Source organism: Rhinatrema bivittatum, chromosome 1, assembly GCF_901001135.1.
Source record: "Rhinatrema bivittatum chromosome 1, aRhiBiv1.1, whole genome shotgun sequence".
In the NCBI taxonomy this organism is placed as follows: Eukaryota; Metazoa; Chordata; class Amphibia; order Gymnophiona; family Rhinatrematidae; genus Rhinatrema; species Rhinatrema bivittatum.
The window spans coordinates 529,393,947-529,410,298 of NC_042615.1; the positions used below are offsets into that span (position 1 = coordinate 529,393,947).

Sequence of the window (16,352 nt, forward strand, 5' to 3'; positions counted from 1 at the left end):
TTTCCTTCTTTGCTCCTCTCAGGATGGCTTGGAGAATTCCTGCCATCGTTAGTACCCCTTTGCCCCTTTGCTGTTTATGCCACTTTTGGTGCCACTTTGCCAGAGTCTAGATGCCTTGGAATCCTTTCCCCCTTCTGATTATGTATTCTCACAAGTTTCATTAGAATTGATGAGAAAACCCCCATTTGGGAGCCCAAAATAGGCTGCAGTGCTTCCCCCATTGACTTTAGTGATAAATGAGCGATTGAATAAAATGAATAAATGAAAACATTTTTTGTATGAAATAAAGCAAACAAATGGAGGTGATCTAAGAAGCGAATTAATGAATCAAAATAACAAATGTTGCATCTGCACATCCCTAGATGGCATTAGCATGAGCCAACTTCCCTAGACTTGGGTGCAATGTCTCTTCAGCATTCTGTTGGTCTCTTGCTAGTTCTGGGTTTCCGCAGGGACCCAGAACCTTTTTGAGCTGCAGCAATCTGCTGCTATCCGCTGATGGGTCCACCCTCACCAAACCTAGCCCCAGCCAAGTACGTTTTATTTATTTATTTTAAGAAAATCACCACTGCCTGTCACAAGATGCTACAATCTGAATCACAGGGCTGGCTCAAATGTTGCTTATTTCTAAACATCAAATGATGAAAAACATTTGAAGGAAGATTTTAAAATGAACGCAGACATGGACGCGATCATTTTATAAAATGCGCGTGTCGGCTCACTCATGTTCTAAAAGCGGGCGGCCCACAAATCACACGCTGGGGGGGGGGGGGGATTTTCCAATTACGCGCGGTGACACGATCGGCCTTTTTTCCAGTTCCCTCCCAGTCCGCTACAATTAAGGAGCAGACTGGGAGGGAACTTTCCTACCCCCTACCTAACCTTCTTCCCTTTTCCTCTCGCCACCCCAACACCTAATCCCTACCTAGGTACCCCAAATTGTTTTATTTCTATACTTTCTGCTCCTTGGGAGCAGAAGTAAACTCCGTGCGCCATCCAGCTGCCTGCTCACGCTTCCTGGACGGTGTCTGATGGCGCTGTCGTGGTCTGCCCCTCCACTCCTCCCTGCGCAGACCACACCCCTGGCCCGCTCCTTTTACTTGGCCCAACACTTCTGCACATAACAGGGGGTTACGCATATGGCTGGGCCCTTTGTAAAATGCGCACGGCACACGCAGGTCCCGGCCATACGCATAACCCCTGCTTTTATAATCGAGCCTTTGATGTTCCAAATGAGATGGCTTCAACGTTTACCCAAATGAATAGAACTACTTTACCATTTACATATGAGAAATCAAAATGCGTTACATTTTGGGGCCAAGACTCACATTTATAAGGCATACTGGGGGAATCTAACATACAGGACCTTATTAAAAAATGTTGTTTGACAATGAAAAAGTCTCTGTTGAATAAGACCTATAGGGGCTGATGCAATACAGTGCGTTCAGCCGAGCGCATTGTTTAACCGGCTGTCGGACGCGAGTTAAATAGGCGCTAATCCACCCCCTAATGCAATAGGGGGATTAGCGCCTATTTAATGTGCGTCCGACGCGGAGTGAATGAGTTAGCGCTCATCACATGCAAATGCATATGAATGAGGCTATTACTCATTCACTCCAAATGCAAAAAAATAAATGTGCGTCTCAGACGCACATTTATCAATCAGCTATTAACGCCTGCCTGGAGCAGGCATTAATAGCTGAGCGCACTGAAAAAAATTTTAAAAAAAGAAAACAAAATTTCTGCCAGCCGCTTTGAAAACCGACGCCAATATGCTCGGCGTTGGTTTTCATAACCGGCCGGCTGCAGTAATGAAAACCGACACCGATAAACTCGACATCGGTTATCATAACCGGCTGACTGCAGTTATGAACACCGACTCCGAGTTTATCGTGTCGGTGTTCATAACCGGCAAATCGCTGGTAACCACGGGGCAACCCTACCACCTCCTTGCTAGCACGATCCCCTAATTTGTGTATTGCATGGCGCCCCCCTTGCAGGCGCCATGCGTGCATTAAGAAAGTGGGCGCTGAAAAGCCAGCACCCGCTTTCTGCAAATAATATTGCATCGGCCCCATAGACTCTTTTGTAATAGAATTCCAGTTGTCACTTGCTATTCAGAATGGCAGAGTGGAGGAAGAAATATTATACAGTGTACATGAAGGTAAAGAAGTACAGAAGAAAACCCTCCCACAGTTATAGTTCAATATTACCGAATATCCTGCACAAGGAAAACACTAATATGCACAATGATTGTCTTCCATTTTGCATCTGTGGGAAAAATGCTTGATATATACAGAGCCCTAAGTTAGCATAAAGAGAAACATTTCTTATAATAGCTCTGAAAAAAATATAAGACAAGACCTTGCATCTGGTGGAGGTATACTCAGGTGTGATAGATTTGTAGGCCTCTGTAAACTTGGTGTAATCTGGTTACATGCTGTTGAGGCCTGGTTTGCAGAAGGAGAAAGAGGTCCCAGTCGCTGAACCATCATAGGACTGCTGGTGACCACTAAGTTGTTGGAACTGCCTTTTCCAATGGCTTTGCACAGAGGCCCATATCCAACACTCCCTAAAAATAAATGAAGTTGGTTAGTTTTTACCTGCCTTTTTCACAAGAAAATAAAAACCACCACACACAGTATGACATAGAAATATAAAAACTGACAGCAAATATAAACCTGATATCCATTTTCACTATCTGTGATATACCACAGACCCTATTCAATCACTGGCTCTGCCTTCACTTTCTATCCAGTAAGAATCTCCTGTGTTGTTTAATTTTAATTTAATTTAAAAATAATGTATTACTTGCTCCATCTGAAATTCTAGGCAAGTTCCAAGCAACAGACATAAAAATAAACAGAAAATACAGTTGTCCCATAGCTAAGCATTTCCCAACCGGTGTGCCGCAGCTGGAGTGCAGGTGTGCCGCAGCTACAGTCTCATTTCTTGTTTCCCTCCTGGCCTGCAGAATGTCCTCCTACCAGCAGGAGGTGTCGGAGAGCTGCACTTATCGGCAGCTGCTCCTGTTTTCCCCTCTGCTGGCTCTCCTTTGCAACAGAAACTGCAAGGGGCTCTGTAGTCTTGTGATACCTGCTGGCCCTGTGCAGTTCAGATTGCAGAGGAAGGTTGGCAAATGAGGAAGAAGTAGCACTTGGTAAGCCTGCTCCCAGACTTTTGCTATTCAAGGATTGGGGTTGGAGTGGGGAAAGGGACAGAAGAATGTGCCACAGTGTGTGTGGTGAGAGGGACAGGAGAGTGATGATGCCAGGAGATGGGGGACAGGGAAGTTGATGAGGCCAGGGGTTGGGGGAGAAGGGTAGAGGAAGAGGGAAGATGATGATGATCAAAGGGAGTGGGGAGGAAAGGTAGAAGGAAAGGGAAGGTGATAATGATGCCAGGGAGTGAGCTTGAGGAAAGGGGATGCCTTGGTGTGGAGGAAATGGAAGATTGATGATAATGTCAATTGGGGAGAAGAGTGGAGAAAGAGGGAAGGTGATGATGGCAGGGGGTGAAAGAGAAGGAAGATGATGATGATAATGATGCCAGGAAGTGAGGGAGAGGGCAAGTGAGCAAGTGATGTCATCGTTGAAGGGAAAGGGAACAGAAGGTGATTGGCAGTGGAAGTGGAGGGAGAGGGAAGAGAAAGCGATGATGCTAGGGGATAGAGAGAGAGGGAAATTGATGATGACTGAGGGTGAAGGAAAAGGGTGGCGGAAGAGGGAATGAGATGATGGTGGGGATGGAGGGAGAGTAGAAGAGGCAGAGAGAAGATGATGATGATGATGCCAAGGGGTGAGGGAGAGGGGTGAAGGCAGAGGGAAGGAGATGATGTCAGGGAGAGAGGGAAGATGATGATGATGGAGAGAAAAGGGAGAGAGAAGGTGATGATGATGTAAGGTGGTGGGGAAGAGGTGGTGATGATGCCTGGGGTGGGGGAAAAGGAAGATGATTATGATGCCAGGGGTTGGGGAAGAGGGATGACGGGAGAGGGAAGGTGATAATGATAATACCGGAGGTGAGGAGGAGGGATAGAGAAGATGATGATGATGATGATGCCAGGGGCTGAGGAAGAGGGTAGAAGGAAATGGAAGGTAATGATGATAATGATGATGATGTCAGGGGTGAGGAAGTGGAGAAAGAAGGTGATGATGCCAGGGGGTGCCAGAGAGTGGTGGAAGGAGAGGGAAGGTGATGATGATGATGCAAGGGTGGGGGAAGAGGTGGTACGAGAGAGAAGGTGATGATGATGGTGTTGGGAGGGAGAATGTTATAATGCTAGGGAATGGGGGAGAGGGGTAAAAGGAAAGGGAAGGTGGTGTTGATAATGCTAGGGGAGAAAAGGTGGAGAGTGAAGATGTTGATGATGATGCCATGGAGTGAGGGAGAGGGAAAGTGATGATAATACAAGGGAGGGGGAAGAGATGGTGGGAGAGGGAAGGTGGTGATGATGATGATGATGCCAGGGGCATAGGGGGATAAGGAAGAGAAGAAGATGATGATGCCAGGGGAGAGGTATGATTATGATGCTGGGGGAAGAGGGAAGCAAGAAGGTGAGGATGCCAAGGTATAGGGGGAGAGGAAAGAGAAGAGAAAGTGATGATGAGGAAGTGGATGGTGTACCACAACCAAGTGACCCCTGTACCAGGTGTACCATTAAACAAAAAAGGGAGGGAACCACTGCTATAACTTCTTGAATTTGATATCAATTTTACCCCTACCACTACCACTGGGAGGCTTTCACATGCATCCACCACAACTATGCTTCTTTACATTATCCTTGAATTTACCCATCTTCAAGTTTACATCATGAGCTTTTATTCATGACCTTCCATTTCACCACAAAGTGTTTGACTACAATGAATTTTGAATACCTCCGAAGTATTTGGATGTCTCTATCATATCTCCTTTCTTCCTCATTTTTTTCATGTTACTCATATTTAGGAACTTGTTCAAAACTCACAGGGCTACGATGAAAACTTGGTACCATTTTGAAAGCCTTGTGCAAGCTCTTTATAGCTTGTGACCTTAGGCATATAATGCAGTCAGCAGCAGAAGACATTGAAATGAGGTGGTGTTGAGGAACATACATGCAAAGGAATTTTGCAAAGAATATATTAGAGATGTACTTTGTTTTACACTTTCGGGTCGGGCTTCATGTCGGGCGCTTCATGGGAAAATTCGTTTTCCTATGGTTCTTTTTTTTTCAGCAAAATGTTTCAAAAAATAAACAACCCACCCCAACCCTTCAAATTTACTTAATCACAACCCCCCCCCACCATTCCGACCCCCCCCCCAAGACTTACTAAAAGTCCTGGTGGTCCAGCGGGGTCCCGGGAGCGATCTCTCCCTCTTGGGCCATCGGCTGCCACTAATCAAAATGGCGCCGGTGGCGCTTTGCCCTTACCATGTGACAGGGGCTACCGGTGCCATTGGTCAGCCCCTGTCACATGGAAGGAGCAATGGATGGCCCATGCCATTTTCAAAGATGGCGCCGGCCGTCCATTGTTCCTACCATGTGATAGGGGCCGACCAATGGCACCGGTAGCCCCTGTCACATGGAAGGGCAAAGGGCCACCAACGCCATTTTGATTACTGGCAGGCCCAACGGCCTGAGAGCAGAAGATCGCTATCGGGACTCCTGCTGGACTACTAGGGCTTTCAGTAAGTCTTGGGGGGATCAGGATGGTGAGGGGGGGGTTGTAATTAAGTAAATTTGAAGGGTTGGGTTTGGATTTTTTAAAATAAATGTTCCCCTCCCCCCGCGCTAACCAGAAAAACAAATTTTTCCCAAATTTCAGGGAAAATTCATTTCAGGATTCGGGTCTCCCGAACCAGGACTAATTAGGCAATTTCATTGAAATTGCCTAATTCATTCTAAACGAATGCACATCCCTAGAATATATTAAAAATGAATATTAACTCCTCATGCAAGGCCTATTTTCTAAACAATTACTCACATTCTATGAAGGTTTTGAAAATAAAAGCCATATACTCTCGCAGGTCGATTTTAAAACGAGAGCACACGTGCACATAAACGCATATATTGGCACGTGAGGATTTGCTAGAATTTTTAATCGTGTATGCATGCACTTATGTGTGTATACTTTAAAAATGCACCAACCGTACGTTAAGTATGCTCATAATTCTAAGTGGTTACTTGAGCACAGCTAGCGTGCGTATGTCTTCAATAGGATCGCTTCAGCTTTGACGAGCATATGTCAGCGAATTTTGAAACATGCTCACACGAGGCACATGCCCAGTTTTCCAATTAGTCCACCAGTTTGTCCAGTTAATAGCCAGGCCTTTCAGACCCCTCTGGTTCTTCATCTTGCACACTACCCAGTTGACCCAGACCCCTCACCCTATCATATAAGTCCTAAAACTTGAGATCTACAGACTTGCTCCTCATCAGGTGCAGCAATAAAGGTACGCGGATATCTAGCGTTCACACGCTGTGGGCTTCATTTTTTAAATTTGGAGTTAAGCGCGTAAGTCTCAGCCCTGCCCCGGAACACCCATGCCTTACCGTTTTTCCACCCCCTTATTCCTCATGCGCACATGGGTTCATGTGCGCGTACTTTATGGATTTTCAAAATCCGCATTGCTCACATGCAGCCCACATACGCACATAATGTGGGCATTTTTGCACCAGCAACGCTTTTAAAATTAACCTGTCAGTGAGCTTCAATCCCTGCATCCTTCCTCAAGTAAAAGGAAAGCAGGAGTCAAAACCTGGGACAGTTCTACACAGATTACAAAAATCTCATTGTAAGAATTCTCATTGTAGAATTCTCATTGTAAGAATTATTTGAGTTGTGGCCTGACCTTCTTCTTATTGAAACTAGGATATTTTCATTGAAAAATTGGAGCAAATGGCACAGGGGGGAAAGCTGGGGCAAAGCTTAGACCTGTCCCAGTATTTATTATGCAGATGCAGAAATCATTTTGAATACTGTTTAATTTTTACAAACATTACTGCACTGGTATCTTATTATTTATTTATTTTTATTTATATTCTGCCTTTCAGGCACTTCAAAACAGATTACATTCAGGTTCTTGAGATATTTCCCTGTTCCCAGAGGGCTCACAATTTGTTTGTCCTAAGGTAATGGAAGGTGAAGTAACTTGCTCAAGATCACAAGCAGTGGCAGCAGGATTTGACCTCTGGCTTCCCTTGGTTATAAGCCCATTGCTCTAACTCTTAGGCTACTCCTCCATTCCAAAAATTATCCCCCCAATTCACTTCTCTTCCAGTAGCCCATTTAATCTGTCATTGGCAAACCCAAACTCGATTGTGTTTCAGGTTTCTAAATCTCAGCGTACATGAAAAGCATCCTGCTGCTATCTCTTTTACAAAATAAATTCTCATTCTAGTTTTCTATCATAATGATAAAATTATGATTCAACGGTGAGTAGATGTTACCATCAGCAAAATGTTAGGGATTAGGTGGATTAGTATAGCTAGCATAGCGAAATCACCTTTTCTCTTGTACTCTGTGCCAAAAAACCCCTCCTCCAGAAGACAGGAAGTTTGCCAATAGAGACCATTATACTACAAGAAAACTGGACAGTGTACAAGGCCATGATAACAGTGAACTGTCCCTCTACAAACAATTCATCCCTCGCACTAGTCCTGTAAAAAAAAAAAAATGCACCTCATTTCCATGTCTTCTGCTGGCATTTTGTACCTGCAGACTTTGTACCTAGGCACTAGGGATGTGAATCGTTTTTTGACGATTTAAAATATCGTCCGATATATTTTAAATCGTCAAAAAATCGTTAGGGCCACGATACAATACCAATTCCCCCGATTTATTGTTAAAAAATCGTAAATCGGGGGAAGGGGGAGGGCAGGAAAACCGGCACACTAAAAACCCCCAAAAACCCACCCCCGACCCTTTAAATTAAATCCCCCACCCTCCCGAACCCCCCCCCAATGCTTTAAATTACCTGGGGATCCGGCGGTGGTCCAGAACGGCGGCGGTCCGGAACGGCCCCCTCAATAGAATCGTGTTTGTCTTCAGCCGGCGCCATTTTTCAAAATGGCCGCCGCAATATGGCGGCAGCCATAGACAAAAACGATTCGACGCAGGAGGTCGTTCCGGACCCCCGCTGGACTTTTGGCAAGTCTTGTGGGGGTCAGGAGGCCCCCCCAAGCTGGCCAAAATTTTCCTGGGAGTCCAGCGGGGTTCCGGGAGCGATTTCTTGCCGCGAATCGTTTTCGTACGGAAAATGGCGCCGACAGGAGATCGACTGCAGGAGGTCGTTCAGCGGCGGTCCGGAACCCCCGCTGTACGACCTCCTGCAGTCGATCTCCTGCCGGCGCCATTTTCCGTACGAAAGCGATTTGCGGCAAGAAATCGCTCCCGGAACCCCGCTGGACTCCCAGGAAAATTTTGGCCAGCTTGGGGGGGCCTCCTGACCCCCACAAGACTTGCCAAAAGTCCAGCGGGGGTCCGGAACGACCTCCTGCGTTGAATCGTTTTTGTCTATGGCCGCCGCCATTTTGCGGCGGCCATTTTGAAAAATGGCGCCGGCTGAAGACAACACGATTCTATTGAGGGGGCCGTTCCGGACCGCCGCTGTTCTAGACCACCGCCGGATCCCCAGGTAATTTAAAGCATTTGGGGGGGGGGGGGTTCGGGAGGGTGGGGGATTTAATTTAAAGGGTCGGGGTGGGTTTTAGGGGGTTTAGTGTGCCGGCTCACGATTTTAACGATTTTTCACGATAATTTACACACCCAAACGGCAACAATACGATTCCCTCCCCCTCCCAGCCGAAATCGATCGTTAAGACGATCGAGGACAAGATTCACATCTCTACTAGGCACACTGTTTGAAAATTGCTCTCTCAAAGACACACCTTTCATATCTTCTCCTGCACACCATAGCATGTGAACGCTAGATATCCGCGTACCTTTATTGCTGCACCTGATGAGGAGCAAGTCTGTAGATCCCATGTTTTAGGACTTATATGATAGGGTGAAGGGTCTGGGTCAACTGGGTAGTGTGCAAGATGAAGAACCAGAGGGGAGAAAATAGAAACCACAGAAAATCTAACTCTTAACCTCATGGCATATTTAAAGTTCTTTTCTCTTTCTCATTTTTTAAGCTGACTATGACAATTCCTAGGTTGAACTGCTTAGAATGTGTTGCCAGAATTCTATTATGATGTGACATTTCATTACAAAATATAAAGGTCTGGAAGTGTTACTTAATGTATGCACTGTGAACAGCTACTTCCTGAATGGGATACATAAATGCTGGTTATTAGGAATGTCCATTCATTTGAAAGAAATGGGCAAAATGCAACAAATGACTCCATTTTTGTTTCATTTGTGGACACCCAAAACAAATGGAGGGGTTCCATAAATTTGAATGAAAACTTTTGTCTGATTCGTTTATATTTCCCATTCAAGTCTATGGTATATTCAAGTCTACGCTGTGCACTGCTGAGCAAAAAAACAAAACTAGTAACTGTGCAACCAATTCTTGCCTGTGTGGCATCACAGCCTCCTGGGAGCCAAGGCAGGATAAGTTGGCATGGACACCAGATGGAGGACAAATGACAGTGAAGCATCTTTTTAATATCATCTGGATCAAGTGAAACTGACGTCCTCCCACAAAAAGGCCTGAGCAGGTGGTGAAGCTAATAGTGTAGCTATGTTTAAAAATGGTTTGGACAAATTCCTGGAGGAAAAGTCCATAAACCATTATTAAAGCAGAGTTGCAGATATCCATTGCTTATTCTTGGGATAAGCAGCTTGGAATCTATCTATTTCTTGGGATCCTGCCAGTTATTTGTGACCTGCATTGGCCACTTTTGGAAACAGGATACTGGGCTTGATGGACCCTTGGTCTGACCCAATATGGCAAGTCTTATGATCTTATGTTTACGTACAAGAAAATCTCTCTTTCCTCTCTAGCAGCTAGTAGAGAAGGATCTATTTTTGAGAAGTTCTCACAGAGTTTAAAAAAGCTTTTTAAAAAATTGGTTTTGGCACTGGTAAGGGCTGTTTCTGATCTTCTCTCCTGGTCCCACATACAGTGATAGAAAGAGAGAAGCAGTGGCACTACAGTGCTTGCTTTCTCTGTTCACTGGGAGAGAGTAGGGATGGAACAGAGATTGAAACAGTACTAGTGGGTTTTTTAATCTCTGTCTTAATCTGACAGAATAGAGTGAGGTTAGAAGAGTCAATAATGTGAAGAAGGATCCTGCCAGGCTGCCAGTCTTCTTGGTTCTGTTTACAGTTTTTTGTGTGTGGAAAACGAGTCAGTCAGCAGTGCACACACAAGTACACTGTGTGTACTTGTGTGAGTGTGTGTGTGTTTTGTGTGTGTGTGTATGGAGGGGGGGGGTTAGGGATATGCCACCAGAAAATATTTGTTTTTATTTTCATTTTATTTTATTTTTATTATTTGGTTCATTTTTTCACTTTGTTTTCCTTTTAATGTGCACTAAATTAAGTTAATGCACACTAACATGATTTAATGCACACTAAAACAAACAAAAAAAACCCCAAAACAAAAAACAAATGCACATCTCTAGAGTGTCTATTTGTAACAGGCATTTTTGCACAGAATATAGTGGTTCTATGGGTGGTGGTACAGTATCAATAAACTAAATTCCTTTATGATATCAAAACCCCCAGTAGGCAATTGAAATACTTTCATGCTACTGAAAGGCAAGGACAGAGCATGGAATGATAGGGGGAGAGGATATGCAAACCCAGCCAAATAGTAGCAGTGGCAAGAAAAAAGGCAGTCCTGCCCCTAAACTGAGAAGAGACTTGTTTAGCTGCAGAATGGCAGGAGTGGAAACCAGCTTAAGGCAGCAGAAACTGAACTTTAGAGAGCATGTGCAAGCACCATCTGTTCCTCTCCCTCTTGTTTTGGAATGGAGGGAAAACGCGGGACAGCCATCTAAGACTAGCAATAGCAGGGAAAGGACATGGATAGGGAGAGCAGAAGTGCAAAACCAGTAGCATATTCCTTTACAGTTACTGCTTCTCAGGCAATGAAGGCACTATTTTAAACAACTGATTCTGAGAAATAATATTATCTGGGAATCAGAAATTGAAGAGCTAGTAGCTGAATAAAATTTGGGAGGTTTTATCAGTGGTATATTAACCTCCAGTGAGCCAATGAGGGAGATAGATGATACTGACAGTGTTGAAACCAACCCCCAGGAAGAGAAGGTAGTGCAGGTAGAAAGCATGAATAATAATAATAATAATAAGACAGTTTTCATAAACTACTCATTCTTCGTCATCTAAAACCTTTTCTCCCATTCAATGACTTCAGAGCAGTTCTACAATTACTAATTTTCTCCAATATAGACTACTGCAACTCTCTACTTCTCAACTTACCGCTAAACACCATTCGCCCTCTCCAGATCCTACAGAATGCAGCTGCAAGAATCCTCATAGGAGCCAAAAAGCATGACCACATCACCCCAACCCTTATTTTACTCCATTGGCTACCAATAAAATACAGGATTGAATACAAAGTCCTTTCCATCTTACATAAAATTATATACGGAGAGCAAAAAAATTGGCTAAGCCCCTACATACACCTACATACCCCAAGTAGAAGCCTGAGGTCAGCAAACAAAGGACTCCTAAAAACACCACCAACGCATTCAAATCAACTCACCTCCACCCAAAATAGAGCCATCTCCCTTGGCAGCCCAAAACTATGGAACTCCCTCCCGACTAAGCTAAGAATTCAAGAAAACCTAAAAACCTTTAAAAAAGAATTAAAAATGTAGTTGTTCACAAAGCATACCAATCCACCCAAAGGATCATTTAAACATCGCCGTCCTCCAACACAGCCTCATGACTAATTGAAATTCATCACATCTATGCTCTTCTTAAATAAGAAAGAACTCATAAACTGAACGTTATCATTACTTATGTTATTTCCTAAGCCTTATAACAGTTTGTACTTTACAACCATTGTTAACCCCCCATTTCCCTATAACCTATTTTGTAAACCGTTATGATGGCGTTATTTTAACGTTTCCGAATGACGGTATATAAAACTCCTTAAAAATAAATAAATAAATAAATGTCCCTGGATTTTTTTCTGAGGTTCACCATCAACCACAAATCCAGTGGCAACATCAGCCCCAGGGATACAGAGAAGAGAATGTTAAAGACATCTCTACTCTGAAGTCACTTTAAAGTGAAGGAGGACCTGTGTTTTCTGAGTGTGTTCACTGCAGAAAGGACATTACTTGAGGAAAGTGAGGCATCTGACAAAAGCTGTTATGCAGCATCTCCTGCAGAAGCAGCACCCGCTGGCATTGGCATGAAGAAAGGATGCCAAGACCAGCCTTGGGAACCTTTCTGCTACTCAAAATAAAAGCCAGAGAAAAAGGAGTTAAGGGACGTTTCTCCAAGCTGATCCCTCAACTACGTCCATCAGTCAGGTGGCAGGTTCCTTCAAGGTGTCTGCAGCAGCAACCCACCATAGAGAAAATGGGGACCGATTCACTATCCTGGGACAAGAGGCAGGCAACATCTATAGCAGCAATCAGGTGTATCTGGGAAATGATTTCCTTGGATGATCACCCCCCTTCAAATGCTAGAGGATGGGCTTTAAACATCTGCTGCATGTGCTAGCTCCAATTACAAAGTCCCCTCCAGGAATACATTTAGTAGGTTGATCATCCTAACCCTGTACAACCTGTGGCATAGTCGCATGCAGGCGGCACAACTACCTAAGGCAACGGGGAGTAACATGCATTTCACCAGTAATATCTGGACCAGCACAAACACTACACATGCTTCCCACTCCTTAATGGCACACTGGTGGGACCTGGCTGAGGCAGGGGCAGGCAGGACCTCTAACAGGGACTGAGCATCAGGGTGCAGATGGGCTGTGCTGCACATGCAGGTGATGGATAGCTCTCATACCTCATGAAATATTCTATAAGCAAAAAGGATGCTGGAGAATTGGCAACTAGATCACAAAGGCAGGAGTCTTCACACAATTTCTTTGTGACAGGCAATGGGAAAAATAAGAGAGGGCAATAAAAGATGGAGGCTTTTGAGGAATCAGTTGCTTTGATCACTTGTTGTACCTGGCAGTGAGGGAAGCCCTGGGACTATGGCCCAAGGACCACAGGAATCTATTCCTGAAGGACTTGAGAGAGAAATGCAGGAAATAGTGGGGCATTTCCATCAAAGCTGTTAGAACATGACATGGGACTTATCCAGTTAGGGCGCCCACTCCCCTCCCCCCCCCCCCCCCCCCCCCACCGTGCTGGACACCACTGCCAGCAGCACCAGTAGCTCCTTCCTGCCTGAGCAGCAGTTGCATGCCCGCTGCCCAACCTCAACCTTATGCATTGCCACCGGAAGTTCCAGGGTACGATATCAGTGGCAGCGACTACTTAAGGGGCCAGTCTTCCTGCTATTCTTTATCTCACCAACAGGCTTGGTGAGTTTGTGATTCTTGCTGCTCTACTCTAGTTTGTGCTGTCTTCTTGGTTCTCCTTGTTCTCCTCAGTCCCTGTTCCTGCCTTGTGATCTCTTTGTTGTGTGAGCCTTGCTCTTGTTGTCCTCTCTTTTCTAGCTTTGACCCTCTGCCTGGTTCTGGACTTTGGATTCTGATTGCTGCCTTCCTTGACCCTCCGCCTGGTTCTGGACTCTGGATTCTGCTTTCCGCCTGCCCTGATCTCAGCGCCAAGGTAAGGCCTTTGGATTCTTCCACTAGGGGTTCACTGGAACCTAACAAAAGCATGAAGGATGGGCAGCTTCCCTATGAGAAGCTGGAAAAAGTCAGGATACCTTATAAGTATATATTGCTTTCAGTCAGAGTTTTCAGTCTCATTTGTACTTGCTATTGCAAGAAGTCTACAAACTGCAACAACTCTGCTTCCATTCCCTCTTGCTCATGGAAATCCTCTAACTATTCTTCCAGAATATTTAGTATAGGAATGATTCTGTCCAGGGTGCTGCTTCTGGAACTCAAATCCTCTGTGGCATCCTTGAAGGGCTTCAGGTTTTATATCAGCTGCCTCGTTACTCAATCATGATGCCCCAGGAGGTGATTCAAACCTATCTGATAGGGTCATTTTTCAAAACATGATGTGGTGTTATCGTGTGCCTTAAAAGCATTATTGCATGCAATAACGCCCTATCGCATGCAATAACTACTGCATCGTGGCGGTAATACTTAAATTCGGGAAAAGGTAGAGCTATGAGTGGGCTTTGGGTGGCAAAAAAAACATTTTAATACCAGTACTGCTGCGGGCAATAATGTTTTTCCAGAATTAACAACACCTTTGCCACTGGAAGTACGAGGGTGATATGGTGCGGCACGGCTGCAACCACGGTGGGCGAAAACACACCACCATGGTGCGGCCATCTGCACAATTTTGCCGCCCCCGCCTCTTTTTTAGCACGGTTCATCATTCTGCTATATTTATAGCTGAATGATGAATCTAGGCCTCAGTTTCCAAAGACAGATCATGAAGGGGATCTGCTGCTCCACTAACCTCTGCTGCATCACAAAAATTTCTGTGACATGCTATCTCACAGAACCCATGAAGGACATGGATACAGATGTGCTGGCATATCTGGCAAAGAAGTAAACAGTCTGCCCAGACCTGGCCAAAATGACTCAGTAATATCTTTCCTACCCACCAACTAGGGTGCCCAGTGAATGTATGGCAGGGAATATCATGAGCCTTTATCCTTCTACGCTGGCACCAGACTTGATGGAAAAGTTGGTGTTTTTGAAAATTAATCTGCCTTTGCTGGGCTGTCAGGAATTTCCATGTGAGTGGAAAAACAACTGAAAGTACCTTGGAGGTCTTCCCTCCACTCTACCTACCTGCAATGCCCCAATATAGAAACTTTAGTATTTTGCTGCCACTCTGCCTACTTGCCATGTCTATAATGTAACTAACCCACCTTGAACGTCGGCTAGTATGGGATAGAAATCTTTTAAATAAATAAATAAATGTTTTTCTTGGGAGTTCTGGTGCCTCCATGTTCTTTGTTATTTGGATCTCAGCCTAGTTCTCTCACCCTACGTCTTTCTTTTTGCTGGGGTGTTTTGTCCCCAAAATAAAAATGTGAAAAAAAGAAAAATATACAAGTTTCTTCTCCCATCCCATCGCTTTTCTGATTCTTCACCTTACTGTTTTGTTCTACACATCTACAATCCTAGCCTAGTCCTCCCAGCCTGCTTCTTTCTGGTTATACTGGGATATTTTGCCCCCAAAATAAAAATGTGTAAAAAGAAAAAAAATCTCCTTCTACCCCATCATTTCTGGTTTTCCATCTTTCTATGTAGGCTTGTCTAGGCCTTTGTGCTCTTTCTGATTGACTTTACTCTATGGTTTGGGGGTTTTGATACTTTTGTGCTGTTTCCGATTTGCTACATTCTAAGCCTTTGGGGTTTTGAAGCTGTTATGCTGCTTGCAATTCCCTCTATTATGTCATGAGGGTCAGCACTGATTGGTATCTATTAGCTCTACAATTATCACAGTTATCCAAGTAAAAGATAGGACTATAATTTAATGAGCCATTCACAGTTTCGCTGTACTGACTATATGTATGCATGGCTCGATTCATTCTACATGCTCCACTTGTGCTTAATAGACATTAGGACATATCAAAGTGTTGCCCCTACTTTCCCCCAATGCCATTTGTATGGTTCAATCTTTAATTTTTACAAAAGCATATGCTTTTGGTAGGATCAACCAGACAGCCATGCCCCAATGAGGACAGGCACTCCAAATTGCTGCAGGTTTCCGTGCACTGGATAGGGGCCCATCCTTTGCCCTCTGGTGGAAGGAAAGGCATCGCTACAACTGAGAACAAAAAAAGGGGGCTGCCCTGGCTACTCCCGGGTTAGAAGCAAAGCAGTCATATGCTCTGAAGCAGGAGCAATCACGAAAGCTGGAAGAACATAGGAACTCTCTCTTTGCCCTCTCTGCCAGGAGAAGAAGCTAGTCCCACATTTGTGCTCAAACTCCTAGGTTAGCTTTTGGGTGAATTGGCCTTGCCATGTTGAAGACAGCTTCTGGTAGGGACTCCATGCATCATACTATATAATCCTATGGAGGAGACTTGAAGAGAAAGAACCTTAGGGTATGCCCACTTCTGCTCCAGCTATCTTCAAAGTTCTTTCCAAATCCCCTTCCCCTATAGTACTTGCTAATTCTTGGTCTTGCCCTGGCCATTAATTGATTTGCTCACTTGCAGCACCACTCCTCAAGCTCTTCATGCCACTTCTGGTGCCTTGGACTTTATAAGCCATTCATCCTCCTGCCTCAGTACTCAAGGGGGGTTTTCAACTATTCTTCTTGCTGCATTGTTCTGTTTCTA

At 44.6% G+C, this 16,352-nt stretch overlaps 1 protein-coding gene across 4 annotated transcripts in view; it reads right to left on the minus strand.

The window, feature by feature from the left end:
- The window catches only part of GLIS3 (GLIS family zinc finger 3), a 1,101,679-nt gene that overhangs the window by 767,677 nt on the left and 317,650 nt on the right, over positions 1-16,352 (minus strand). For all 4 annotated transcript variants that reach the window (XM_029613449.1, XM_029613441.1, XM_029613435.1 and 1 more), the window contains exon 3: positions 2,365-2,572. In XM_029613449.1, the coding sequence (XP_029469309.1) occupies positions 2,365-2,572 (208 nt within the window). The remainder of the gene's footprint in view (positions 1-2,364; positions 2,573-16,352) is intronic.